General features: G+C 37.2%; 1 protein-coding gene across 2 annotated transcripts in view; it reads left to right on the top strand.

Moving 5' to 3' along the window:
* SEMA5A (semaphorin 5A) overlaps nucleotides 1-26867 on the top strand; it is a 311498-nt gene that overhangs the window by 276320 nt on the left and 8311 nt on the right. For both annotated transcript variants that reach the window (XM_065752815.1, XM_065752816.1), the window contains exons 17-20: nucleotides 5089-5314; nucleotides 11432-11650; nucleotides 20605-20775; nucleotides 25689-25844. In XM_065752815.1, the coding sequence (XP_065608887.1) occupies nucleotides 5089-5314; nucleotides 11432-11650; nucleotides 20605-20775; nucleotides 25689-25844 (772 nt within the window). The remainder of the gene's footprint in view (nucleotides 1-5088; nucleotides 5315-11431; nucleotides 11651-20604; nucleotides 20776-25688; nucleotides 25845-26867) is intronic.

The raw sequence follows: 26867 nt of genomic DNA, 5'->3' as shown, positions 1-26867 counted from the left end.
AATAAAGGAAGGTATAGCTAATGGTATTTGCTTTAAGAACCAAGCTTTTAAGAACTGTAGAAATAAGTAGAAACATGATAAAGGGCTTACTTGTCTTATTTTTTTCATATCATTTGAAAATGCTTTCTAAAGGAGTAAGAACATTATGTAATGTAAATAAATGAAACATTCTTTTTTTTTTTTTTTTTTAATTCAATTATGACTTTCCTGAACGTATTTTTCGGCCACTGCAAAAAAAAAAAAAAAGTGCTATTTATTTATCTGTTGTTTCTTAAGGAGGACATATTGGTCCTTCAAGAAACATATATTTTGATATGTAAACAAGGCCCCCTGCAAACAGAAACTGATTTTCTCTTGAGTTTTATAATGCTGCTACATTCATTCCGACCTTTGTTTTGAGTGCACAAGAAAGCTATCCTTTCCTTTAACCAAACAATGCTGTTACTTGCTCAAAGCTTGAGGAGGAGGCTGACAGACTTGGGTTATTTTATCTTACAGCCCTATCTTGTCCCAGATGACACACTAGAACATTCAACACATAAATCAGAAACATTCTTTTCTATTGGTGTTTTATCTTCTGAAAAAGCTAAATGAATATTTTGGAACAGGGAAACTGAAGTTTGGCAAGATGGAACAAACAGCAAAAGATTTATAAGCATTTTTAACTAATAGACTGTTCAGTGGTCCCAAAAGAATATTTAAGAATGAATACTATGTATTAAAACATATCGTAAAAATTAACTGTTGGGCTGAGTGTATTTGAATGGGCTGTTAATGTTGATTTTACTTGCCATGTCTCTCACATGAACAGATGAGAAGGAAAAACACAGATGTGAACAGAAGAAGTGCATTCAACATAGACATACTATATACATTGAAGAAATAAGAGCCTGTAAGAAAAATCTCTCCCATAGTATGTGTAAAATAGATAGAAATAGAAAGCGTTATCTGAATTCAGTTTTTTATTTAAGTTCAAATATAGGTAAGAATTTAGCTTGGTTTCATAAGGAAATGAATAAAATAAAACTTGTGGTGTAGGTAGAAGTTAGAATAGAAAATTACTGAAAATTCTGAGAAAAGAGTCTATAGAGGGGGCATCTAGAAGTGTATTGGTAACATTCAGAATGTTGGCTCTAATGAACTGCTTCCTCTACTGATTACTTTTAATTGAGAAGTGTTCCTTGCCTATTTCACATTGTTTTTCATGACTAACCTATCTACATTGTATCAATTTCATGAAGCCTTAATCATTGCTATGAACTTTATTTTTGATTGAAAGTTATCAATACAAAAATCAACAGCAAACAAGGAACTGGAGCTATTAGAGCACTATGAAATAAGTATAGTGAAACTTACCTTGCAGAATCTACTGTACTGATAGAATTGTTGTTGCTTATATGATACTCTATCAAAAGCTTGAATTTCAAGATGTTTGAACATAATACAGCATTTCTAGGTTGTCAGTGAACTTTTCCAAGGTATTTGTCTTCACAACGGGAGATACTTTGATTAGGAAAACTGAAATATATGGCAAGCATTCAATGAAGTAAAAACTGGCTCCCTGTCAAATTGAAAAATTTAGTGCTAATGGACAGATATAAATGACAGGGGATGCTTCTAGCAAGATCTGTCTGGAATCATCTCTTGGGTCAATAGTACTTAACATTTTTATCAACAGTCTAGACAGTGATATAAGACATCTCCAGTAAAGCTTGACTGTGACAAAGATTCTTGAGGTAGTAAATAACATGCTAGATAATTGCAGAAGGTAATAAAACATATTTTAATATTGCCAAACACTATCTTTTTGTGCAGGATAGGCAACTACATGAAATTGTAAAGCTATGATTTAGAAAAGGACAGGATATCAAAGATAATTGGGTCTACTTAAGCTCTTTGTACATCTCTGTGAAAGAAAAAAGATCTAGTATAATAATGTATACATTAAAGTCAGTCTCTCCAGTGGAACAGTTTCATTACTGCCTCTACATGGTGTTCTGTAAGACTGCTTCTGGATTAACAGTTCAGGTTTTGGTGTCTAGTCTTAAGAAATATAAGGAAAGAGCTCAGAGTGAGACATAAGGTCGCACAGAACCTGCAGATCAGAGTTTTAACCCTACAAAGCTTTAAAAATTTCACTTCATTTTTTCATTATGTATAGGTACTTTGGCATGAAAAGTATGTTTGTGGGTACAAGACAAGGAAAACTTTCAGTATTGTTGATAAAGGCACAGCGAAATTAATGTGCTTTACTGTTCCTTTTCTCCTTAAATTAAGGGGAAAATGCAGCCTTGAATTAACTTGCAAGTTATCTCTGAGGATTACTAAATAGTGGAACAGCTGATGTGGGGAGGTGATAGACTCATCAATACTAGACAGCTTTAAAAATTATGGAGAGAAAGCAAGTAAGCAAGTTGCCCTTGCTAAATCTGCACAGTAACATGGCTAATGGAGGTGAATAGGCAGCTGGGATGCCAAGCTGGGTGCTTCTGGCTGTTCTGGGATCTGTTTGCTTTATTAGTTGTTTTTTTGCAGTTCATGTGCTGCAAGGAGACCAGGCATACACATTCTGTTCTCAGCCTTTACATTAATGCAAAAACATATGTGATATGTTAAAATGCACGTGATTCATTAGGCTTTAAACTGGGAAGGGACTTTGTACAGCCTCAAGGATTGAACAGAAACATTCCGAAGAGGATTTTGAACATAAACTGGAATATCTAAGTGATTTTTAATGGTCTATAAAGATCAAAGAATGTTTTCTTGCCTGAAGTACTACAAAACTATGAAACCAGGAAGTTGTCACAAAATAAAGTCGTTCTTACGTCATAACACGCTAGTCTTGAATGCTGTGTTTAGTTCTCCAAGGCCTTGCCCTCTTTATGGGGTAGGAGTTTCTGGGAAATAACTTTTATTCCAACCATAATAAATGGAAAACTTAATAACTTATGGACAAATAATTTTATTTTAGATCTGTAATACCAACACAAGAAGGCTGCTCTGAAAGTAATGCCTCCTATCCTATGATGTTGGCTCACAACATCAGAGGTGGATGTTGGTGGTATGGCAGTTGAGGCTTCTCACTTGTATACCCTTGACACTTCTCACCTGTATACCCTTACATTTTGTTGCTGTGTGACAAATGACAGCAGAATGGGAGTCTGACAGACTGGCATATGACATGGAAGTACGGATGAAGCAAAGGCATGTCATTGAATTTCTCCATGATGAAAAAATTGCACCCACTGACATTCATCAACACTTGCTGAACGTTTCTGGACACCAAACAGTGGATGTGAGCACAGTAAGGTGGTGAGTGGTGCATTTCAGCAGTGGTGACAGCGACATTAAAGACAAACCATGTTCTGGATGGCCATGCACAGCTGTCACACCACAAAATGAAGAGTGTTGCAGTCAGCTTATCTGCACAAATTGGCAGATTACAGTGAGGGGACTGTGTATGCAGCTGGATGTTAGCTTCAATTCACTGGATACAATGGTGGCAACACTGGAATATTACGAAGTTGGCACCAAGTGTGTCCCACACATGCTCAGACAGGAACAGAATGATCATCGTATCCAACTTTGTCAGGATCTATTGAAGCTATAAGAGACTGAAGGTAACAGTTTCCTGGATACCATCACTGAGGTTGGACTTGATTTTGAAGGTCTTTTCCAGCCTGAGCAATGATGTGATTCTGTGATTACTAGTGCTGAGATGTGATGTCACCACTATGATATAGAATGAAAACAGCAGTCCATAGAGTGAAGACATACGGAAACCCGAAAGAAGAAAAAGTTCAAGGTGCAGCCTTTAGTGAGTGAAGTTATGCTCACACGCTCTTGGGATAGGATATGGGTGATCCTTATGGTTTTCCTGCAACCTTGATGGAAATATCAACTCTGATAACACTACAACTGTATCACATCACTGACTAAGCTGAAGGCTCAAACTTCCAGAGCCAGCCCAGAGAAGATGACAACTTTTCTCTTGCAGTATGAGAACTTCAGGCTCCATACCAGTTTGAGGACCATGGATCTTGGCTGGCCTGTCATACCACACCCACCATTTAGTATGAATTTGGCACCTTCTGACTTTCATCTGTTTAGTCAGATGAAAGATGGACTGCATGGCAGCATTTTCCTAGTAACACCATCTAACAGCTGTGAAACAGTAGGTCACTTTTGCTGGTGCAGATTTTTATGAGTGTGGCATGCAAGCTCTTCTTCATTGCCAGCAAAAAGGCAAAGCTAATGGTGGTGACTACGTTGAAAAGTAGTGGCTTGTAACTGAGAATTTGTTCTGCTGAATAGTGTTGTTGTGTCCTGTATACATGTTATAGTTTCCATGGAAATAAATAGGTGCCATTACCTTTCAAGGAATGGGTTTTGATGATCCTCCTCAAGTGTATATGTCACGAGGCTCAAAAATATTAGAAACTGTGTTTGTTACTTATGTAAGGTGTGCTACCTTTGTTGTGTATCAGTCTACAGAGAATTTCCTTCTACTGATAGGTTTAGCAGTGCTAGGAGTTGTGGGTAAAGTATGCACCAAAGAGGGACACATTCTGTAACCAAAAACACATTTTGTCCATTTTTCATTTGTAATAGGAAAGTAGTACACAATGTGGACAGTGATTTGCTTATTTGCATACCAGTAGATTTTACCAAGGAATTACACACTAGTTAGTATTTTTTTACTTGCAGTTAATGAGAATTCTTCTTAACTAAATGTTTTTACACATACACTACATCTTATTTGTATAATTGGTTTATAAAGGATACTCTCGGTTTTCAGCTGGCTGTTTTTGCAGATCAAATAGATCAAATAGAGATCTGATAGATCTAATTTGTACAGCTATATTATAGCTTCTATCAGTGTAATAATGTGATTTCCAGGAAACAGAATAAAATACTTCAGTTTGAGATTTAAATTAAAATCCCACTGATGAACAGTGCCATTAAATACAGTAGAAAAACATCAGAGGCTTTTTTTGTTAGTTGGCTTTTGATTGTCTGTTACAAGATTATTTTTATTTTTTTAATTCATGTCTAATTATTATACTCACTATGACCATTTCATTTTAGGAATATCAACCATGTAACACCAATGCCTGTCCAGAGTTAAAAAAGACAACTCCTTGGACACCTTGGACTCCAGTTAATATTTCAGACAACGGTGGTCACTATGAACAGCGATTCCGATACACCTGCAAAGCACGCTTGCCTGACCCAAATTTGCTGGAGGTGGGAAGGCAAAGGATTGAAATGCGTTATTGTTCCAGCGACGGCACCAGCGGGTGCTCGACAGATGGTAAGCAAAGATAGAGTGGCTGCACAGTGCTTCATGTTAGTGAGGTGTCTGCAGTTCCATTTTCAGCACCAAGCACGAGCTTTTACTGGCTGGTGTTTTGTGTAACAGAATTGATAATGAAAAGGAGGACACAGTAATAACAGCAGGGAATATAGCTTGTATTTTTCCAGATACAGCTTCATTTTTCATACTAATCAGGTTTATTTTACCACTACCTATGAGATTTGCTAGTTTATTTTAATATTTTGCAGCAATCCACAGGGCAGCTTAATGCTTAGTGTTCTCTTGCTGCCTTATACTGTCTTAGCATTTTGCTGGGCAAGTGTTTGTGTAATACAAATATATTTGATAAATGTTTAGCTAGAATGAATAGTATTAATGCTGAGAATACCTTTTTACTCACTAGTGCTAAAGTAATGTGTCAGATTCACGCAGGTGTTTAACTAAATAAGAAATAACAAGGAATTTATGAAGTGGATAATTTCTGTTATAAAAGTTTATGTTATGCTATTGCCAGCAGTTTAAAGTTCATTTATATCTGAGATGGAAAACTGAACTCCTACAAAACTCTTCTCAAATCTAGTTACCCTTAAGTTGAATTGTTTTGTGTCTGAATTTTGTTCCTTCCCTACCACCAACACATAGTTTAGAATAAATATTGTGTGTGTGTGCATGTGTGTGTGTGTATACTTACATATATAATTACATATATATATAAATAAAACTTTGAAGTCACTCTAAGTTTGTTAATGTATTTCATTAAATGACAGTCTTTTATCTCATTTTTGATGTAATTATATATCAGCATTTATATTTAAATAGTAGTTTCAGAAAGAAATATTTATATTTAATAATTATAGTTAATACCTTTTCTTTCCACATATATGACCTTTTTGTATTTTTGCAACACGTGGTTCAGGTGAAAAAAAAATAAATACAACTGGAAGCATCTGTTTTATCTGAGGCCACAAAGAAAATAGTTGCTGAGTCCTTCAGCTTTCTAATTCTCAATATTTTTTTTTCAGACAGTCTTCATTTTGTTAAATACAGCCCTCAGGTGGAGAGCAAAAGAGCTAGAGTGTGGGGTCAGATGTCTTCTTTGCCTGAGTAGCTTGAAGATTTTTTTCACTTCTGAACATCAGACACTTCAATGTACTAATATTGTCACTTATTTGTTGCATTTTGCTGCAACTCCTGCTTCAATTCATTTGTAAATTATTAATCCTTGGATCAATGTATTTTTTCATCAAAAATCCAAAACACAGCATCCTACAAGCTTCTGCAAAAAAACAAGAAGACTATCCCAGCCAAAACTATGGCAGAGAGTGATCCTGTTGCATAGTAATATTATCAGAGAGAAGGATCTTTGCTGATGAATGTTAATACTTTTGAATATTTAAATACTTAATATTGAGTTGTCATCAGGGCGGGAGCTAGAATACATCTGTCTGTTCTTTGTAATGAGTGCCCTCATAACCTCATCATTAATTCATGCTCATTCTGTGACTTTTTTTTTTTGTCTGCAAATCCTTAATTGTTCTGTAATGAAAGATCAAATCCAACCATCTGACTTTCAGAGTGGTCACATTAACTAATATGCTTCTGGAGAAAAGAGACAGCATTATGTCTCCGTTAGCCACATTTTATATTGAGTGTGTTTACTCAGACACTTTCTGATTATGAATGTCAGAACAGTATGGAGTGGAATATTTGCAGGGGAACAGGACAGTATTATGATTTGCTGTGATAAAATTTACTGACTGCCTCTAAAGCACATGATCCAGGGACACTTCCCTGCTCCCACGTTTGGGTCTGAGGCAGCACAACATCCCTCTACTGCTCTTTGATTTCCTGGGAAGAAGGCATATGAATAAGAGTTCTGTAGTATAGCTATGGCTTTTGGAACAGAAGGATCTCATGGAAGTCCATTAATTTTGGCAGATGCTTTCATTAATATCTGGCAAGATAACAAGGAAACATCAGATGTGACCATATCCCAGATGCTGTTAAACACTGCTTTTGTTATCTCTGTGTTGAACTGTCCCAGTTTGGTGGCTTCTGTAGAAAGATTAATACCAGCACAGCATCCTTCCATAACTTATCATAGAATCATAGAATGGCCTCGATTGGAAAGGACCTCAAAGATCTTCTAGTTTCAATCCCCCTGCCATGGGAAGGATCACCAACCACTAGAGCAGGCTGCCCAAAACCACATCCAGCCTTGCCTTGAATGTCTTCAGGTATGGGGCTTTCAGCACCTCTCTGGGCAGCCTGTTCCAGTGCATCACCACTTTCTGCATGAAAAACTTCCTCCTAACATCTAATCTAAATCTCTTCTGTCTTAGTTTAAAACCATTCCTGATTGTCACAGGTATCACACTATCATCACTATCACTATCACCACTATACACACTATCAACCTGTGTGAACAATCATTCCCCCTCCTGTTTGTTTATATGCTCCCTTCAAGTACCAGAAGGCCACAGTGAGGTCTCCCCAGAGCTTTCTCTTCTCCAAGCTAAACAAGCCCAATTCGTTCTACCTTTCCTTGTAGGAGAGGTGCTCCAGTTCTCTGATCTTTTTAGGGGCCCTCCTCAGAACCCATTCCAAGAGCTCTGTGTCTTTCTTGTGCTGGAGGCCCCAGGTCTGGATGCAGTACTCCATATGGGGCCACTCAGGAGCTGAGTAGAGGGGGACAATCAGCTCCCTCTCCCTGCTGGCCACCCCTTTTTTTAATGCAGCCCAGGATATAGTTGGCCCTCTGGGCTGCAGGAGCTCACTTCTGTCCCACGTCCAGCTTCTCTTCTACCAAGGCCCCCAAGTCCTTCTCCACAGGGCTGCTCTCCAGGAGTTCTTCCCCCAGTCTGTATAAATACCTGGGATTGCCCTACTCCAAGTGCAGCACCTTGCACTTGGCCTTGATGAACTTCATTAGGTTCACAGGATCCACTTCTTCAGCCTGTCCAGGTCCTTCTGGATGACTTCCCTTCCCTTCAATGTATTATTACCAAAGTTTTGTTCTACAAAGATGAGTTCTTTGTTCTGTGCAGAAGAGAGCCATTAATTAGAATTTTTCTCATTGCCTATAATCTCCTTGCATAACTATAGTAATACCACATTAAATAGAATTATGTTTCACCATCAGATGCTAGCAGAGCAATTTCCTTTGGAGTGTGAGCTTAGAGGTTGAACTTCTTGCCAAGGAAACAGTACATTCTTCAAGAATGTTGTAAGACTACAGATAGCCAAGCAGACTTCAGATAACCAGGCATGGCATTTGCATACTGTATTCATGCTTTTCTGACAAGTTTGATTTAGAGGAAAGTAATGCTGTTTGTTCTCTGCCTTTGGGGTTTCATATGGTGGCCACATAGAGGGCAGACAGGTATTATAAATAACCCATTCAAAGTTTTGCACATGGCTTAAGGAAAATGTCTATACAATCTAACATTAAAACTGTCTAAAAATTACCTCACTTTAGGCTTCAGTGTATATACTCATGAAGCATATCAAATATCTGTTAAATATAGTAACTTACACTCAGTGGAATTATCTTATGCAAAAACACTATGAGGTATTGAAGTTCCTTGTTGCCCAGTGGAGGTACAGTACAACCATCTGATGCATCAGTCATTCCACTCAGTTTTGTATCATTAGCAAAGTTGCTGAGAGTGCCCTCTGCCCCATTGTGCACGTCACTGAAGAAGTTAAACAGAGTTGGATCTGGTATTGACCTCTGGCACATGACACTATTAATTTGCCTCCACCTGGTTTTTGAGCAAGTGATCACAAACCTCTGAGCATGGCTGTTCAGATTGTTTTCAGTCTACATCACTGTCCACTTATCAAGACCATATTCAGTAGACTTGTCTGTGAGGATGTTACGGAGAAAAGTGTCAAAACTCTTACTTAAGTTGAGATAAGTAGCATCCTCTGTTCTTCCTTTATCCACAAACCTAGGAACCCCGTTGTGGAAGGTTATAAGGTCATATAAGTAAATATATGAGCAAAGTAATATATAGTTGAGTTTTTCCAGAAGGTGAATTGTTCTTGCTATTTTAAATGTCATTATTGTCATAATGGTAATTTTTAGTATGCATTTTCTGTCAAAGGGGAAAGTTCTAAAAGCCCCTATATGAATACTGTATATACATCTGTAAATCTGCAGAAAGATGCCTTGTAAAGAGGAAAACACATTAACACTTGCTGCAGACCAAAGCACATACTACATCAGAGTAGCTGATTCCTCTCTCTTTCACCTTCCAATTTAAATTGCAAGAAATTTGGTAAAATAATACCAAATAAGTTTGCACATTTTCTGTAGGTCTGAAAAATATACATCTATTCTGAAGATGTCTTCAGCATATACTAGTAATGGTATGAAGTGATACATGCTACAGTGTTTTATGAAGAAAATAACAGGCAGTTTAGTCTGAATAAGAACACTTCTGCCATTGTTTGCACTGCTGCTAATGTGATAGCCAAAAACTCCCCAACAACCCTCATTTGAAGTCCTGGTATTGAAAAAATACAATTATTTTGATCTCACAGCTCACTGTGTATTTAATCTGGCCGTCTCAATGATATAAAGTTGTTGTGGGTTTTTTTTGTTAATTTTCTTTTCTTCTTTTTTTTTTTTTAATGGAGATGGGGTTGTTTGTCCTTTACAGAGGTAAATTAATTATTCCTGCAGTATTTCTCTGTACTTGCTCTCATTTTGGATTTGAATATGTGTCACGTTTCTTGAAATGCTGCTTTTAATATCTTTGTGTAATAGAATCTGACTCAGCAGGAGAGAAATTGTTTTCCTCTATAATAACTGAATGGTTTTATCCATTTTTAGTCATTTTATATTCTCATCTTTTGTTTTGTTTTTACTAATCTCAACAGTTTCTTATTAGATGTATTTCTGTGTCATTGCATCATCATTCCAATACTGCCTGTTGTTATCAAGTGTTGAATGAAACTATGCAAGACTCATCTGTTGTGAGTTGATTTTGAATGTACTTTTCAGGGCAGAACTTATTAATGCCTTATGCACTGGTAGAAATGGGGCATAGCTGTTTCACTTCTGTGAAATAAGTGCTTATAATGAAAGCATTAGTTAGTAGTCCACCGATCGTAGAATCTCCACTGTTGCCAGCAATGGTGAAAGTGAACTGCTTTGGCACAGTAGGAAATCCCAGAAATGTTTATTAGTGATGCTTAGCAACAATGCTACAGCTCAAGTGAATCCAGTGCTGTTCTGAGTATAGCTGAGGGGGTCTCTTTCCATGCAGGATCAAGCCTGCAATTGACAAAAACACTGCAATTAACTGCACCTTATTAAAACAGCTTTATCTGGGGCTATATCCAAGCATATTGGTCATATCCTTTGAACGTAATACTGTGTATTTCCCTTCTATTGATAAATAATGGACTTCAGTTTCCTTCCCTGTATAATCTAATGCCTTTTATTGGTATTAAACTATCTTAGAAAAGTTGTTTTCAGCTTCCCAAATAGTTTTGTTCACTAGGAAGTATTTTATCATGTCTATCTCCAAAAGATTAATCTTTATAGTCTGTATGTGGTTTAAACCACTTCGACTCATGGGGGAAAAAAAAAAAAGGTTTTGTGAACTGACAGAGCATTGTTCTTCACAAAATGGCAGTTTCACTAGACTTTGTTCAATTATAGCTGTACACTGTCTAAAATCTGACTATATTTGTCACAGAGATGGTGCACTGCTTTCCAGAAAACCCATGAACTTCTTGGTACTGCAAGTGCTAGTGAGACAGACTAGGTGGAGGAAGTGGGCAAAACTCAGCAGTGAGACCAGAAGTAGCTCAGTGAGTGGCCATAGGCAGTTCTGTTCTGTCTTCTGTGCCAGCTTATTGCTCTAAAACAGAGGCAATAATAGTTAAGAGCTGGATTCAGATCTTCCCTCCATTCCGTGCAAGTTAGTGATTATAAAATTTCTACAATGGAAGAAATTATTGAGATGAACCTAGAGTTTGGTTTGTGAGATTAAAGGATGAGACACTCCTAGTTATATGAGTAAATACACAAATGATAAGATGATTTAAGGTGAGATATTATTTTAATTCTGTATTGTTCTTCTACCTTTATTTTATTAGGATTATCAGGGGATTTCTTGCGTTCTGGACGATATTCTGCTCACACCATTAATGGTGCCTGGTCTCCTTGGTCTCCGTGGTCACAGTGCAGTCGTGACTGCAGTAGAGGTATACGGAATCGCAAACGAGTCTGCAGCAATCCTGAGCCCAAATATGGTGGTCTTCCTTGCCTTGGTCCATCTCTAGAGTACCAGGAATGCAACATTTTACCTTGTCCAGGTAAGAGTCAACTAGAACAAGAGAAGAATGTGGAAATATAGTAACTTTTCTTCATGGCATGGGTTTGGTGGTTTGTTTCAGACAGTTACACTGGGTTTTGTTTTGTCTTGTGTAAGGAAATTACAGAACAAGTAATTGATATGTAAACCTCTTATTTCTGAGGAAACAAATTAGCTTAGTCCAGTATACACAGAAATGTCTGTGATTGAGTTCTATTTTAGGAGGCATATTCATGATAACTGCCTATAAAAGTGAAACCTATTGTATTTTATGATGCAAGAATAACTTTAAATAAGGTGAGTATGTATGTAAGACATGATTGATGGGTAAATACCATGTGGAAAAGTCTTTTTTTTTTTTCCTTTTTTTTTTTTTTCAAGAAATCATTTTTCTTTACCTCTGGCAAAAGATTTTCACAAGTTTGCTCAGTAATGTGTTTCATACCTAATAGAATCTCAACAGTTACATTAAAGTGGATTTGAGTGAGATTCCCCACTAATGTCAATCAGTTTACCATTAACAGTATTAATGGCTATGTCGTCTTCCACTTTTAAGACTTTGATTGTAAAAACACAACTTTAATAAGTAAGCTAGTAAAAGAAGAAATAAATTATGAGAAAGCTGGAACAGTCTTAAATTCAAAATATTGTTTTCACTACAGTGATTGCTAGAATTAAATGTGCTAGCTTTTGAGTGTAGAACATCTAGCAAATAGAGTTCAGGATTGGGCACTAGAATTGGTGGCGTCTCAGCCAGGCCTTAGATTATTCATGGAATTTTGAGCTTCTCCTTCATCAAAGTGGTATTTGTTATGATTCTGTAAAAAGGATTGCAAGTAGAATACATGTTTTCAAGAACCTACTTTGGGTTATAAATCATTTTTGTATCTTAAAGATATAGGAAGAAAAAGGCATCTTGGTTCTAGTCACCTCACACCTGTCTAAAAACAGACATCCAAATGTCCCTGTATTTAGTATAATTCTTCAGAGACAAATTTCATTTGTATTTCTGGTGCAAAGTAGATTTGAACAAAGATACACAGCTTGAATGACATATTTAGATATATGATAACCCACAAGGATTTATGAAGGTCCTCAGCAACAGAATTGTTGTTTATAATTAAAAAGAAATATAAGCCTCAGTCAGATCTCAGATAAATTTGAAGGCAAAACATTGTAAGTGGCAGACTTAATTTATCATGATGAAATGGAAGAAAAAAAACCTATTGCTGAATAAGGCTTATTCATAACTGAAGCCTGCTCAGAAATCTGTGGAAGGTGATTTTTTTTAATTGGAAAAGTGTATTGATGAAAATGAATTCTGGTAAACTTGAATATCTGCTAGGTTGTCATCATGAAACCTCAAGAAGAAAGTTAAGACGTGAACAATACATAGGTGAAGAGCCTTTGGTCCAGCCTATCCTGGACCAGACAAAGCATTCAAACCTGACAGACTCCACAGCAGGGGCACAGAGATCAGGCAGCCGAAAAAACTTGTGGGTGGATCACTTTTTAACCTTCCTATTAACCACTGTCCTAGGTGACTAGTTTTTATTTCCCAGGTGCCTGTATTCAGGACTAATATATAAAGTCATTCTTACCCAAGCTATCTAAGCGAGTTTCTGAAACATCCTTTTTAGGTTTTGATCATAGAGTCCTTGGTGATGATCATGGGAAAGATCGGTGTGGGTGCAGATCTCATCATGATATTACTTTCTCAGTTATAGTAGGCAATAGATAGAGATGCAGAGACTGAGCAGGAATAAATATGTCATGCCCCACTTGCCACTGTGCAATAAAACAGGAACTCTGCATGATTCAGTCTTGTTTGTGTAAGTAGAGAGATGGAGACAGAAAGGAAAATGAAAGTGAGGGAATTTTGTTCTGACTGTGGTGCTATAAAACTGGCCATACTACTAGAAATAAAAATGCAGCACAGAAGAATTTGATACTTTGAAAGATTTCCTTGAGTTTGTTCAGAGTAAGGACCACTTCACACGTTCCTCGATAGCACCCATCATAGCCCGGTCGTTAATTTTTCAGAAATATACCAATTAGTAGGAAGGAGTGAATTGGCAGTCATAAAGAAGCATTCTTGTTGATTCTGGCTTAGGTTCTGTTTTTCTGCATATTTTACTTAATGAAGGCAGGAGGAATTGATAAAAAAGATGAGTGATGGAGAAATATACTGAGTAATGCTTAAGTCCTGCTGGAAGTCAATAGGACTTAAATGTATCTAAATCATTAAAGTTTGACTCAGTGTCATTCTGGAGGACTGACACAATGAAAAAGCCCACAGAGCAATCACAAAGTAAGTGCATGGGGCTCTCTTGCCTAGTTGAGTGTCTTGTGGAATAATTTAAAATATACATACTAATAGCCAACAAGTTATTATTAAATGTAGAGCAGGATCCTATAACTTGACAGAAAAATACTGATGGCAACTTGAAGCTGCCTTCAGCAGCTACTCCTAAATTGTTCTTGAGGGGAGAGAGAAAATACTGTTAAGTTTCTTCCACAGCCAGGGAAATAATACACTCTGAAGTGTGGATTGCTAGGAGTTACTGGGCAGGTCAATTTTTGTTTATAGTACTCAAAGGCTAAATATATGGTGGTAAATTGAATAGTGCCAGAAATTTACCAGAAATTAATTGCACCCAAGCCCAGGAATACAATTTGTCTACACTGTACAAGATTTAGATTTTGGCTTCAAGTAACTAGATGTCTCTGACATAATCTGTGGAAATAATCTGTAAATTAGCGTATAGTAAGACCTATTTGCACTACTTAGTTTCCAAGCAGCCAAACTGTTCTGTGAGGCAGGGGAATCTGCACTGTCAAATTATGTTTTGGCCCTGCACCTCGTCTCCTTTTTTATGGCTCAGAGATGTGATAAATAGAGTTGAGCTGGCAAGCACTGAACAGTCTTAATAACTACAGAAAGAAACCATGAATATGTTTCTGTTTTCTTTTTGTTACTGATATGTGGTCAGTATAAAAAGAAGGAAGCTATAATCTCGCATATAAGGATTTTGTTAATCTTGAGGGTTTGTGGAATATTTACAACATGAAGAGAAATAAGGTGATGAAGAACAGTTTTGGGGTTGGACTTGATGATCTCTTGAGGTACCTTCCAACTCCTATGATTCTATGATTCTATGATTTTGAGTGGTAAATTCAGCAGATTTACTAACATTACAGGAATTTACTCACTAAATGACCTATTTTCCTGGAAATAATAACAATTTTAGTTATTATAACAAATATATGATGTTTTGTCCTAGCTCATGGCATTACGCATCGGTCCAGTTATTACTGTAGGAAAAGACAAGTTTTTCTTCATCTTTGTTTTGCTTTGTTTCTTGTTGACTTCTCTTTTCTTTTTTGGCAGAGTCCCTTCACCGAAGTGCCATTAATAGACAGTCTAAATACATGCCATTTTAGCTCTTTGATGGAATTTTATTCCCCCTACTACTGAGATGATATTGGTGGATCAGTGGAAAAGGACGTTTTCTGCCTGTGATTTGAAACTATGACTCTCCTTGCCAATATTTTGGGATTTCATCAGTTTACCTTTGTTATCATAGTGGTTTTAGTTTGTTTCAGAGATTATGTTTTGTTTGAAAAGAACTAAATAACTGAATAAATTAACTGCAAGCATTCATGTACCAATATATGGCTTCGTGAAATATGTATATATATATACATCCCCTAGTTAATTATTGATCACTGCTTTTTTCTTCATTATTATTTTTCTTTTTTTTCCTTTTTTTTTTTTTTTTTTTTTACCTATTCATACTTGGCCATGAGGAAACAAAGAAGTATTTAAAGAAATAGGCAAAAGTATTGTGCAGTAAATTCCTAAACCAGAGGAAAAGAAAATGACTCTAGTGGCAATAATGCTTGTCTCTGAGGCTTCTGAAGCCCATCTCTCCATATGCACTGATCTCTCTAGGCTTCTTCTGTTGCCAGTGTGGAGAGAACTGAACTGTTGTTTGGAAGCAACTATTACTCTTCTAACCTACAGGTCTCAGCTGCAGAGTTAAACTCAATCTGATCCTTAGGTTTTGTTGTGCCTTTCGTAAAAGCATTAGTTTGCCTTCTGTATTTCTGCACTGCACTAAATAGAACACTTGTTTCATCTAGCTCTGCTTTTATGAATAAAAGGTAACTAGCATCACAGAAACAAGACTTGGTCTTTGTAGACTTTGCTATCAAAAGTTCCCTTTTCCACAGTAAAACACATGCAGCTATATCTCACAGGATTAAGAAAAAGACTAAGTGATTTGGAAAGGGATGATCCTTGGGTGCCTGGATGGGAGTAGTACTCTTTTAGGTCTGTAAACTGCACAACAGCCAGTGCCCCTAGACTTAATTTTTACTCAGCTGTTGTAAAGCACACCACTTGCAATTCAGTCGAAAGAGACTACTGCCCCTCTGTTTATATTCCTTCGTGGAAAAGATTGACCTTTCTCAGCTTTATTTACTCTCTTTTGCTACGGTTTCAGAAAGATGGACATAAAAATGTATAAACCTTAACCCAAAACCCCGAAGAATAATGTTATTGTCTTTTTAAATTTTAAATGAGACCAAGCAGTATATAAACAAGCCTGCAATCTTATATGTGCTCTCTTGAAAGAAGGTGTGGCCAGTGTGTCATCCACACTTCCTTTGTTATTCTTATAAAACCCAAGGGCATATCAGGATATCCAGTTTACTTAAAAGTCTCTTGGAAGTTCTCCAGCAGTGTGTATTTTTTATCATGTCCCCAGGAGGTCATGTTTCTGTATACCATTTCTCCCTAGAACAACCTCTTCCCCCTGACTTCTTTTCATTATAGTGAAGAAATATGTATTAACCACCACACAGTCAGTAGGCAAACAATTTCTTACTTTATGTAAAGGATAAAAACATTGCTCGAGAGCTCCCTGCTAGCTGAAGAGGCTTCTTTTTTCCAGAGGGACCAACCTCAGTAATTGTCAGGAAATGCAGGCAGTTTGTATCATTCATTGTGGGAATGCTTTAACCACTTTCTTTTGTCCAATAGCTCCACAAAACTGCTAAGTATGTGTAGTGACTGTAGTGGCTGGAACTTTCCTTGCAGCTGTGTATTTTTCTTTCTATAAGAAGCAGAAATAACATTCAGGACTCCATGACAAAAGGAAAAAAAAAAAAGAAAAACCACAAAAAAAGATGGAGCTGTGTTGCTAAGCAACTTTAAAGAAAGATGAAAGAAACCACAGAACTCTATTTAAGTCTTGTAAAAACTGAAGAACTAAATGCCCATTCCTTTGATCTTGTTTAGCCATGATGATGCTTTATCATCCTCTGTTGCTGAAAAAGAGAAGTCCTGAGGACAAACAGAAGAGGTAGTTATGACAGTCCTTGAAAGCCCTAGAAATTTAGGATGGCAGACTGTCAGTAAGTAGTTGCTAAGAAAAGCACTTATAATTACACTGTCCAGCTTAACCATGATTAACGTTCTATGGTATATTGTGTCTGTTCTCCATTTCCCTCAACCTCACTTCTCCCGTTACATCCTGAGGCTTGAGGTGTAGATGGACCACCACAGCTGTGCAGCATGGTGACATTCCTGGATGTCACATCAGTCTCCTTATTATCAATCACCTATGGTTAGACAGCAGGCAGCAGTTTCAAATGCATGCACATTTTATATTGTTCGTTCTTGTCCACTGAAAATTATGTGGAAAATGTTGGGGATCACTGCCTCTATTATACTGAACAAGACATAGGGGATGTTTGCAGACAATTTATCTTCCGTCTAGGCAATTTGTGGCTGACATTTGATTTCATAAAGGTCTATATACTGCAGTGGGAATCCATCTGATTATTTATTTGAGCTAGTAGAGATTTGTTTTAAATTTAAAAATTAAAAAAAAAAAGAAAAGAAGGAATATCTGGGAAGATAACATTTGATATCTCATGAAATGAGTTACTAATTAACAGCTTTTTTATTTGGGATTGCTATAAATAAATAAATAAATAAACAAGCAAATAAATAAATAAAAAGCAAGTTCTGATTACAAGATATCATGTATTGTCTTGAAAGTGTTACAAAATTGCACAGCATATTTCACCAGCACTGAAGACTAATAACCTGTGGCTTTGTTAGGTATGAGCTTTCATAATACCACATTGCCAGAGTTATCACAGGCAAAAAAAATTGTTTTCTGTTGGCTATATGAGTAAGAAAATGAGTCAGGCACTATATTGACATGTATTTGTTTACAATAGGTAGTGTAAAACGCTCTCATACATCTGTATAGCTAAATTATTTGACTGATAAAAATATCCTGGACAAAAAAAAAAATGTAGCATCGATTGAATTCCTTTATAATCAAAATAATGTGCTCTGCATATAGCCTCAGGTTGCCCAAATTCATTCTAATCAGTCAGAGGCGAGATACATCACTTGCAAGAGTTTTTACTTTTAGTTACAGAGTACCATCTCTTTGCTCTCTTGATTGATATACTATAAAAATATAGAGAAAAAAATGATCTATATTCAACAACTTTGCTTACAGGGTTAGGATGCTAACAGCATTAGATGTGCACTAGTGAAATACTTTGATTAGCACATGAGAACCTGAGGGTTTGCTGTATCTGAACATAAATGCACATATGGTTTCAGTATCAAAATAACCACCTTCTAGCTCATTTTGTCACTATTGAAGTCTTTGCAGGGAAATCATTCTATTTGACTCACCTTCTGCATTTGTGGTTTAAAATGCAATCAAATTGAGTCTTTTTTTTTTTATCATTTTACTGTGTCTCCATCTTAAGATTAGATTTGGAACTTCCTCTGTGCTTGTACGAGAGAATTATGAAATAGCTTTTCAATAAACCAGTGAAATTATTTTAGCCCTTGAAAAGCTCTTTGATTAACTGGATGGAAAGAGTCAAAACTAGTCACTGCAAAATGCTTTGTTTTGGAGACTCTAGTGACAATCTTTCAATGCAAAACAAAGTCAGGTCATACAAGGAATGTCCTAAATGAGTGCGCTGCAAAAATTGTGAACAGTAAATATGTTCTTACTTTGTATTCTTAAAAGCAGTCAGTATTAAATTTTTCTCTCCTGTGGTAAAATGCCATCTGCTACTCTGAGTGATGGAAGGGAACAAATGCAAATACTACGTGCTCTTCAGCATTCTAGACTAGAAAAACTTTACTGGTAAAATGCCATTAGTACACACAAGGTCTCTTCTATTAATGTCAATTAAATTACGCACTGGATTTCTTTTGATAGAGTGGAGACATGGCAAATCAGTTCCTTATTTAAGTAATAAGAAGGCAAATGTAAACACTGTAAATAGTGGTTTGAAAAGAAATTTATTTTTGCTAAATGTGAATATTTGGAAAGGTTTTTTTAATTTTTTTTTCCAAAAATTAAAAGACAAGTTGAGAAAATACTGAGGCTATTTGCAAAGGAGAATTTATTCCTGACTTTGTTATGTGGCTGCAGATAAAAAGACTTTGGCAAATGGGCCAAATGTGGCCATAAATGGCATAAAAACATCCTGGAACAACAACTTGAAGAACAGCAGCTGCAAAGGACCCAGTTTAGTAAAGGCAATTACATGAACTTTCATTAAGGAATGTCCAGTGGCCATGTTTTGAAAGTTGTCTGAAAAATGGGGCTCCTGTGACATCCAGCCTACTTTTCAGAATAACCTTTTGAAAACTCTGTCTGTAAATGAAGAATTTATATCAGTGGTTTACAGGCTTGGTTTGGCCCAGTTCCGTGAAGAATGGGGCAGGGGACCCATGCCCCAGGAAAGGGGAAGGGGGAAAGGGAAAGGGAAAAGGAAGGTGGGCCTAAAGATAAAACAGCTGCAGTGATCTGAGGAGAAAAGTTGATTTACTAAATAAGATATCGGAACGCAAAATAACACAATATAATACAATGTAATTGGAATTGAAGCTAATAAATCAACTACAATGGGAGAGAGAGTGTCTGAAAAACCAAAGGCCTTATGCTAACACTGAAGATAAGACAGCTAGGGAGCACACATGAACAGTTTTATCTTCCCATTTGTTGGGAAAACGAAAAAACACAAAGCATCACACAGTCCTCTGGGGTATATAGTACTTCTTCTCTTCTGAAACAGGTATATGCAGAACTATCAATGATCCACAGAGCTGGAGCATTAACTCCTTAACTCCCAATGAATTACCTGATGTTATAATGTGGAATACCAGTAACAAAAATCATAAAACAATGACAATTTGGCATACCCGAATCAGTAAATACCAATGAATTTTATTATTTTTAGAACTTTTCCAAAAATGTGTGTTTGAAATTTAAAGCAGCAACTGCTTTTTGCCATTCTTTTGCTGCTTTTTGGAACTACTGATGTCATTCTGCCAATGGTATCTATGCTAGAGCTATAGAAAGACTGTAGTGGCCCATTAAACCCTGAAACTGAGTTTGATCAACTGAAATGGATTGTACAGCTAAAGCAGTCCCACTTGTGTTATGAAAGAAGATCTAGATTCTGCAGTCTTCTTTTTTTGTCTATTTTTGGGCTATGTTTTACTTTGCGATTGAAAATTTACTTTGGGCTTATAGCAATTCTGCTAAACAAGCTTTGTTATTTTATTTCTTCACAAATCAAAAAAAGAAGAGAAAATTGAAATTAGTTTTACCTTAATACTACTATTCTACTCTCTGAAGATGTATTATGCGAATGAGTAACATTGTTAGATTTCTCAATATACCAGTGGGTTTTTAAAGATGGGAATTTAGTCATTTTGTGATATGGCATCATGATACTGTATGAATTCAATTCATTGTCTTATATTCAGTAGAAACTAAAAATGTCCACTAATTTCAGTAGGCTATAAATTAGGTCCACAAAATATGAAAAGGACAGACTGGATTATGTCATATCACATAATAATTTGGAATAATTTCATATTTTGTGTCTTTCCAGTGGATGGAGGCTGGTCTTGCTGGTCATCTTGGTCAAAGTGCTCAGCAACTTGTGGAGGAGGGCACTACATGAGAACCCGCTCCTGCACCAATCCTGCACCGGCATACGGAGGAGATATTTGCCTTGGCCTGCATACTGAAGAAGCCCTCTGCAACACACAGCCGTGTCCAGGTATAGCAAATCAGCACATGCAGCCTTCTTCTTTGTATGCCACAGGGCACATCATTTACAGTTGAGCAACGTAATGTTCCTTCATCTATTATTTAGGAGTAAATTTTCTCTCCTTTATTAAATGCACAGTCAGCTCTTACGTATTATGATCACAGTAAATTAAAATTAGGGATGCCAATAAGAACAAGAAAGGCAGGTACCTCAACCAGAAAAGGAAAGTCAGGCATAATCCCCTAGTGAGTGACACAGGCAGGCTGATAACAGACAAGGAAAAGGCTGAGGTACTTAACAACTTTTTCACTTCTGTCTTCCCTGATAACTGCTATCTCCAGACATTTGTTTTGGTAGGAGGGGATTGGGAAAGCAATGTCCCCCCCCACTTTAAGGGAAGATCAGGCTCATCGTGACCCCCCGAAGAACCTGACCATCTGCAAGTCTATGGGTCCAATGAGATGTACCCCAGAGTCCTAAGAGAATTGTCTGATGTAGTTGCCAAGCCACTCTCTGTGATATTTCAAAAGTCGTGCCAATCAAGTGAAGTCCCTGGTGACTGGAAAAAAAGAAAACATTATACCTGTTTTTAAAAACAGTAAAAATATGACCCTGGGAACTACCAGCCTGTCAGTTCCTCTGTGCAGAGGTGCATCATGGAACAGATCCTCCTGCAAGCTATGCTAAGGCACATAGAAGGATACAGGAGAACCAGCATAGCTTCACCAAGGGCAAATCCTGTTTGACCAACCTAATGGCCTTTTATGATGGAGTCATTACCTCAATGGACAAGGGAAGAGCCACTGATGTCATCTATCTCAACTTCAGTAAGGTCTTTGATATGGTACCACATAACATCCTTCTCTCCAAATTGGAAAGATATGGATTTGATAGGTAGACTGTTCAAAGAATGAAGAACTGGCTATGAGATCGTGTCCAGAGAGTGGTGCTCAATTAGCTCAGTGTCTGGATTAAGATTGGTGATGAGTGGTGTACATCAGGGGTCAGTGATGGTGTTGATGCTCTTTAATATCTTTGTCAGTGACATTGACAGTGGGTTGAGTGTACCCTCAGCAAGTTTGCTGATGACACCAAGCTGTGGGGTGTGGTTGACACACCTGAGGGATGGGATGCCATTCAGAGGGACCTAGACAGGCTTGAGCAGTGGGCCCAGGTGAACCTCATGAGGTTCAACAGATTCAAGTGCAAGGTCTTGCACCTGGGCTGAGGCAACTCTCACTACTAATACAAGCTGGGAGATGAAAAGATTGAGCATAGCCCTGCTGAAAAAGACAAGGAGATACTGGTGGATGGCAAGCCGGACGTGAGCCAACAATGTGCCCTCACAGCCCAGAAAGCCAACCGTATTCTGGGCTGCATCAAAAGAAGAATGGCCAGCAGGGCTAGGGAGGTGATCCTGCCCCTCTACTTTGCATTGCTGAGGCCTCACCTAGAGTACTGTGTTCAGATGGGGAGTTTTCAGTGCAGGAAAGACAGAGACCTGTTGGCAAATGTCCACAGAAGGGCCACAAAAATGATCCATAGTATAGAACACCTCTCCTACAAGGACAGGCTGAGAGAGCTCTGAGCCTGGAGATGAGAAAGGCTCCAAGGTACCCTGGTAGAAGCCTTTCAGTATCTAAAGGAGAGGTACTGGAAAGAAGGGAAGAGATTCTTTAGCAGGATCTGTGGTGATAGAATGAGGGGAAATGGCTTCAAGCTCAGGGAGGGTAGATTTAGGTTAGATATAAGGAAAAAAAATTCGTACTGAAAGTCATAAGGCACTGGAATAGGTTACCTAGTTGTGTTTGATGCTCCATCCCTGAGACTTTCAAGGTGAGGCTGTGTCAGGCTCTGAGCAACCTGATCTAGCTGTGGTGTGCCTGCTCATTGCAGGGGAGTTGGACTAGAGGTCCATTCTAACACTAAGGGTTCTATGTTTCTAAATAGTGTAATAGCAGAATATGGCCTACAGGAGAACACCTCTTCCTTGTTTAAAAATTACACTAAAATTACAATTTAAATTACCACGTTCTTGTTCTGAATTAACTAAAATAGTGTAATATTTTAAGTGGTTCTTGTAAAAGACTGAAAGACTTCTAATAGTAATATCCCAAAGAAGTGCCTTTGTTATTATACTAAACATTCGCAGCAATGAGATTGCTGAGATTACATATTCAATAGTATGCATATTGCAAGATCTTTCAAGTAGATAATGCTTTATATTAACTTTTGCTTAGGCCCTGTTTTTGTATAAAATGGAAAGCAAGCTTTAATGCTCTTTGTAAAATAAATTCTTCATCTTAGGATGTTAAGGGGCAGAGACTTCATATTTTTAAATCGCTGCAAAGTACCTGGTAAATGAAATGTCTCAGCACTTCTGGTAGCTGTATAATGTTACGGATCATGACCTTTTTCTTAACTCTGCTTTTTGAACTATATTAAAGGAACCTGAATTTTTAGTGAAGCAAGTCAGAAGTAGAGAGTAGAATTACAGAAAAACAGACAAAATAAAGAGTGAAAGCACAGGAGGAGAGCTTGTTTTCATTTATAGCTGATTAGTCAATTATAGGCAATAGTAAAAGGAAATAAACAGCTTCAAGGAACTCCAGTGCCACATTCTATCTACCTTTGGTTTACTGGTGACTCGTAGATTTCATGGCAACATTTTTGACTCATATGATGAGGATGCATAAGTGAAGGCATAAGCCCCATGAATTAGAATTTATAGATCCTATTACCTGTTTTGAACCATGTTTTCAGTTGATTTCTTTTTCCAGGCACTACATATCCTGAAGCAGAATAGAAATACATAATTTGTCAAAATTAAAGAAGATGCAACACTCTACTGGGCTTAAAAAATTACACAGAAATCAGTTGCTTATTTTATTTTTGAAGACAAATATCATAGATTTGTATATAGCTGCCTTAGGATCCTTATGGCATCTTTTAAAGGTCAGAACTAGAGTGTTCGTTGTGCTATTATTGAAAATATTTCTCTTGCATTTATTTTCTAGTGACATTTTTCTAGGAATGACAGTTTTCAAATGTTTAGCAATAATCTCTTCATCTTGTTTTTGACTGCTTGTTACTCAAGATTTGGAACAGATAATGTGTAAAGGAAGTTGGTTTCAGTTTGGTTCAAGAAAGTGAAAATTTTTATAAAGCAATAATATTTCAGAGTTTAACGCATGTATCTCAAATTACTATGATTCTTATTATTTTATTTCAATCTCACTGAAAGTTTGTCACAGATTGTGAAACAATTAGATGTGTGAATGGCCCTTGCCTCATGTGTACGCTGTAGATTTCACAACTTTTTTACTGCTCTTATTTCATATTGGTCTGGTACAAAAATGACCCCAATGCTACCCTTGTCAAGTTTGGGCAGACTCTTGCATCCCTGTGCAGCTATTTTTCTGTGGTGAAGATCACATGGCCAGTTATTGCTGCTAGAGCAGATCTGGAAATTCCTTTGATAGCTTTTGCTGCTTGAGTGACACATGACACGTTCAATGTAGTGCTACTTGGAATCTAGGATCACCAATCAACACAGAAATGCATATGGAAATTATTTATAATGTTTCTTAGGTTATGAAAAAAAGAAAAAATTTATTGGCATTTGAAATAGTACTTTTTTTTGCAAAAGAAAACTAACAGAAAATTAAGATTTCCTGAATCTTGATACCAGAGGTTTTTTAAGGGTATGGAAGTTTAATGGCAAATCCAACAGAAAATATGCAAGTGTACAGTAAAAACAGTCTTGTGTCTGCAAAATGCACTGTTTTCTCATGCTTCATTCTGAAAGCTGTATCACCATGTTTTCTTTGTGGGTTTTTTTTTTGTTTGTTTGTTTTTCTTTTAATTTATCTAACTGCAATCACATAAATATGAGTGGAAGTGCCGTACTATTGATCCATAGTGCTTTATAGGCTGCTTATCTCTAAGTGTAATCAGTTTCAAGGATGTCTGTAATGCATTGAATAAGGCAGTATTTTATATGTAAAGTATTCACAGCTGCTATAAGAGGGGTAAATATATTCTGTTCTTGAACTTCTAACTCCCACATGCAAATAATGGATAAAGAATTCAGCATTTAGAAGTACTGGTGTACTTAAGCATAGAAGAAATTTATGATTTTACAGACTGGTGGCTGCCTTCTTCACCCGGGGCTCTTTTAGGAACTACTTGGAGTTAACCTAGTCTCAAAGGCTAGTCAAATCTCTGCAGGTAAAAGACAAGACAACTTAACAAACCTTGCTGTGTTAGAGGTGAAAATCAGCTACAGATTACACACATCTCCAGACCACTTTCTATTTTCCATTCTCATGACTTTTACTGAGGCTGCAAATAATTTATGAGATCTCTTCTATCTACAGCACAGAGATGGCCCTGAAATTTAAAAACAACAACAACAAACTACGGTAACAAAAAATGCACAAACCTACCAGATGCTGTTGTTTTGTTATTTAAATAAATGATCTGTTTCAGACCTGGAATGCATACCTCTATATTTGTCATTGCTACTTGTGAGGTACGCAGAGTCGTCATCCACCCTGAAGACTGAAATAGACTCCACAAGAATAACTCTTTCAGGCCCTCCCCTGGGGTCACTGCAGAATCCCTAAGGCTTCTCCCTTCCACACACAAAGGCAGTGACAGAAGCCAAAACCACAATAACTTGGGTGACAACATCACAGAATCACAGAACTGTAGGAGTTGGAAGGGACCTCTAGAGATCATTGAGTCCAACCCCCTGCCAAAGCAGCTCCCTAGCCCAGGTTGCACAGGTAGGCTTCCAGGCAGGTCCTGAACATCTCATTATTTAAGAAGTGGTGTTATTTAAGAAGATGAACTATTTTGGTGCACTCAAAGCATTTAATTGCAACAACTGTGTGTTTGTCTCTTTCTGCCCGTTGCAGACAGCTGGTCGGAGTGGTCTGAATGGTCTGAGTGCGACTCGTCTGGCGTACAGCACCGTGTTCGTCAGTGCATTCTTTTGTTTCCTGTGGGCAGCCAGTGCACGGGCAACAGCACAGAGAGCAGAGCCTGTGCTTTTGACTCCAACTTTATTCCAGGTGAGATCAGCATTCTTCTGGAAGGATTAATGAAATCTCTCAGCATTTCAAGAACAAAGGGTAACACTGTCCCTGCACAGAACTTTGTAGAATAGAGACCTGGAAAAGAATTTGCCTTTTTTCATCCAAAGAGCGCTGGTCTATTGTGTAGAGCTTATGTTGCTGGACTTGGTGTCCTCATGAAAATCTGCCTCGTGGCACTGAGTGCTGTTGAGCTGTCCTTATTGTCACTACCCAGGATTGCAGTTATTCTGTGTCTCAGCATTCTGCAGGTCTTTCCTGTCCTATTTTGTTAACAAACAGTGATGAGTACAGATATCTGGGAGAACTGGTTTGCTTTTCATTTTTTAAGGTGTTCTTTAAATTAACTCTGCGGATTTTTAGTGAAATGTTTCTGTAGGTTTTGTGATTTGCTTACGCAAGAGCAGGTGTTGGGATAATTAATCCAGAGATCATTTCATGAAGTCCCTTCAGTTAGTAACCACTTTGAAAGCTGTGTACTGCTTACTGTCTCAGGCACTTAACCCATTTATGACCATGGGCAGTCATGTCAGTTTTTTTATTCTACTGCATTTGTCAAAGCTTACAAATGTACTCTTCAAAAATGAATTGATCGTAGCAGTCATTTAAATCCATACAGCACTATGAGTTGTCACATTAACAGTCATCTTTCTAAGTACATAATGAAGTCAGCAGTCTATTCACAGACAGAAATTTATGTTTTCACGTGTCATTTGCGATGTAATTTTGTTTGCTCAGTGCAGCAACCTTTTTTCTTTGAGTATGTAATATAGTATAATAAAGTAGTATAATATAGTAAAGAAGTACAAAAATGTAAACATTATTAATGGCTGATGCATTAGCTTGACAAATAAATTCTTTAACTCACAAATACTATTTTTCCCCTCCAAAACCAATGTGAAAAATGTGTGAAAGCAAAAACTCCCACATTGTATTTTCACCTTTTTCTCATGGTCTTGAAGTAGCTCAGTTAATTTTCACGTTCTGTGAATCCCCAACTTA

The sequence above is a fragment of the Cyrtonyx montezumae genome, unplaced genomic scaffold (genome assembly GCF_038088225.1).
Source record: "Cyrtonyx montezumae isolate F1298 unplaced genomic scaffold, pur_monq_1.0 scaffold_8, whole genome shotgun sequence".
NCBI classification, from domain to species: domain Eukaryota; kingdom Metazoa; phylum Chordata; class Aves; order Galliformes; family Odontophoridae; genus Cyrtonyx; species Cyrtonyx montezumae.
Note: the sequence above shows the minus strand (reverse complement) of the source record. Positions and strands in the feature narration are given on the sequence as shown.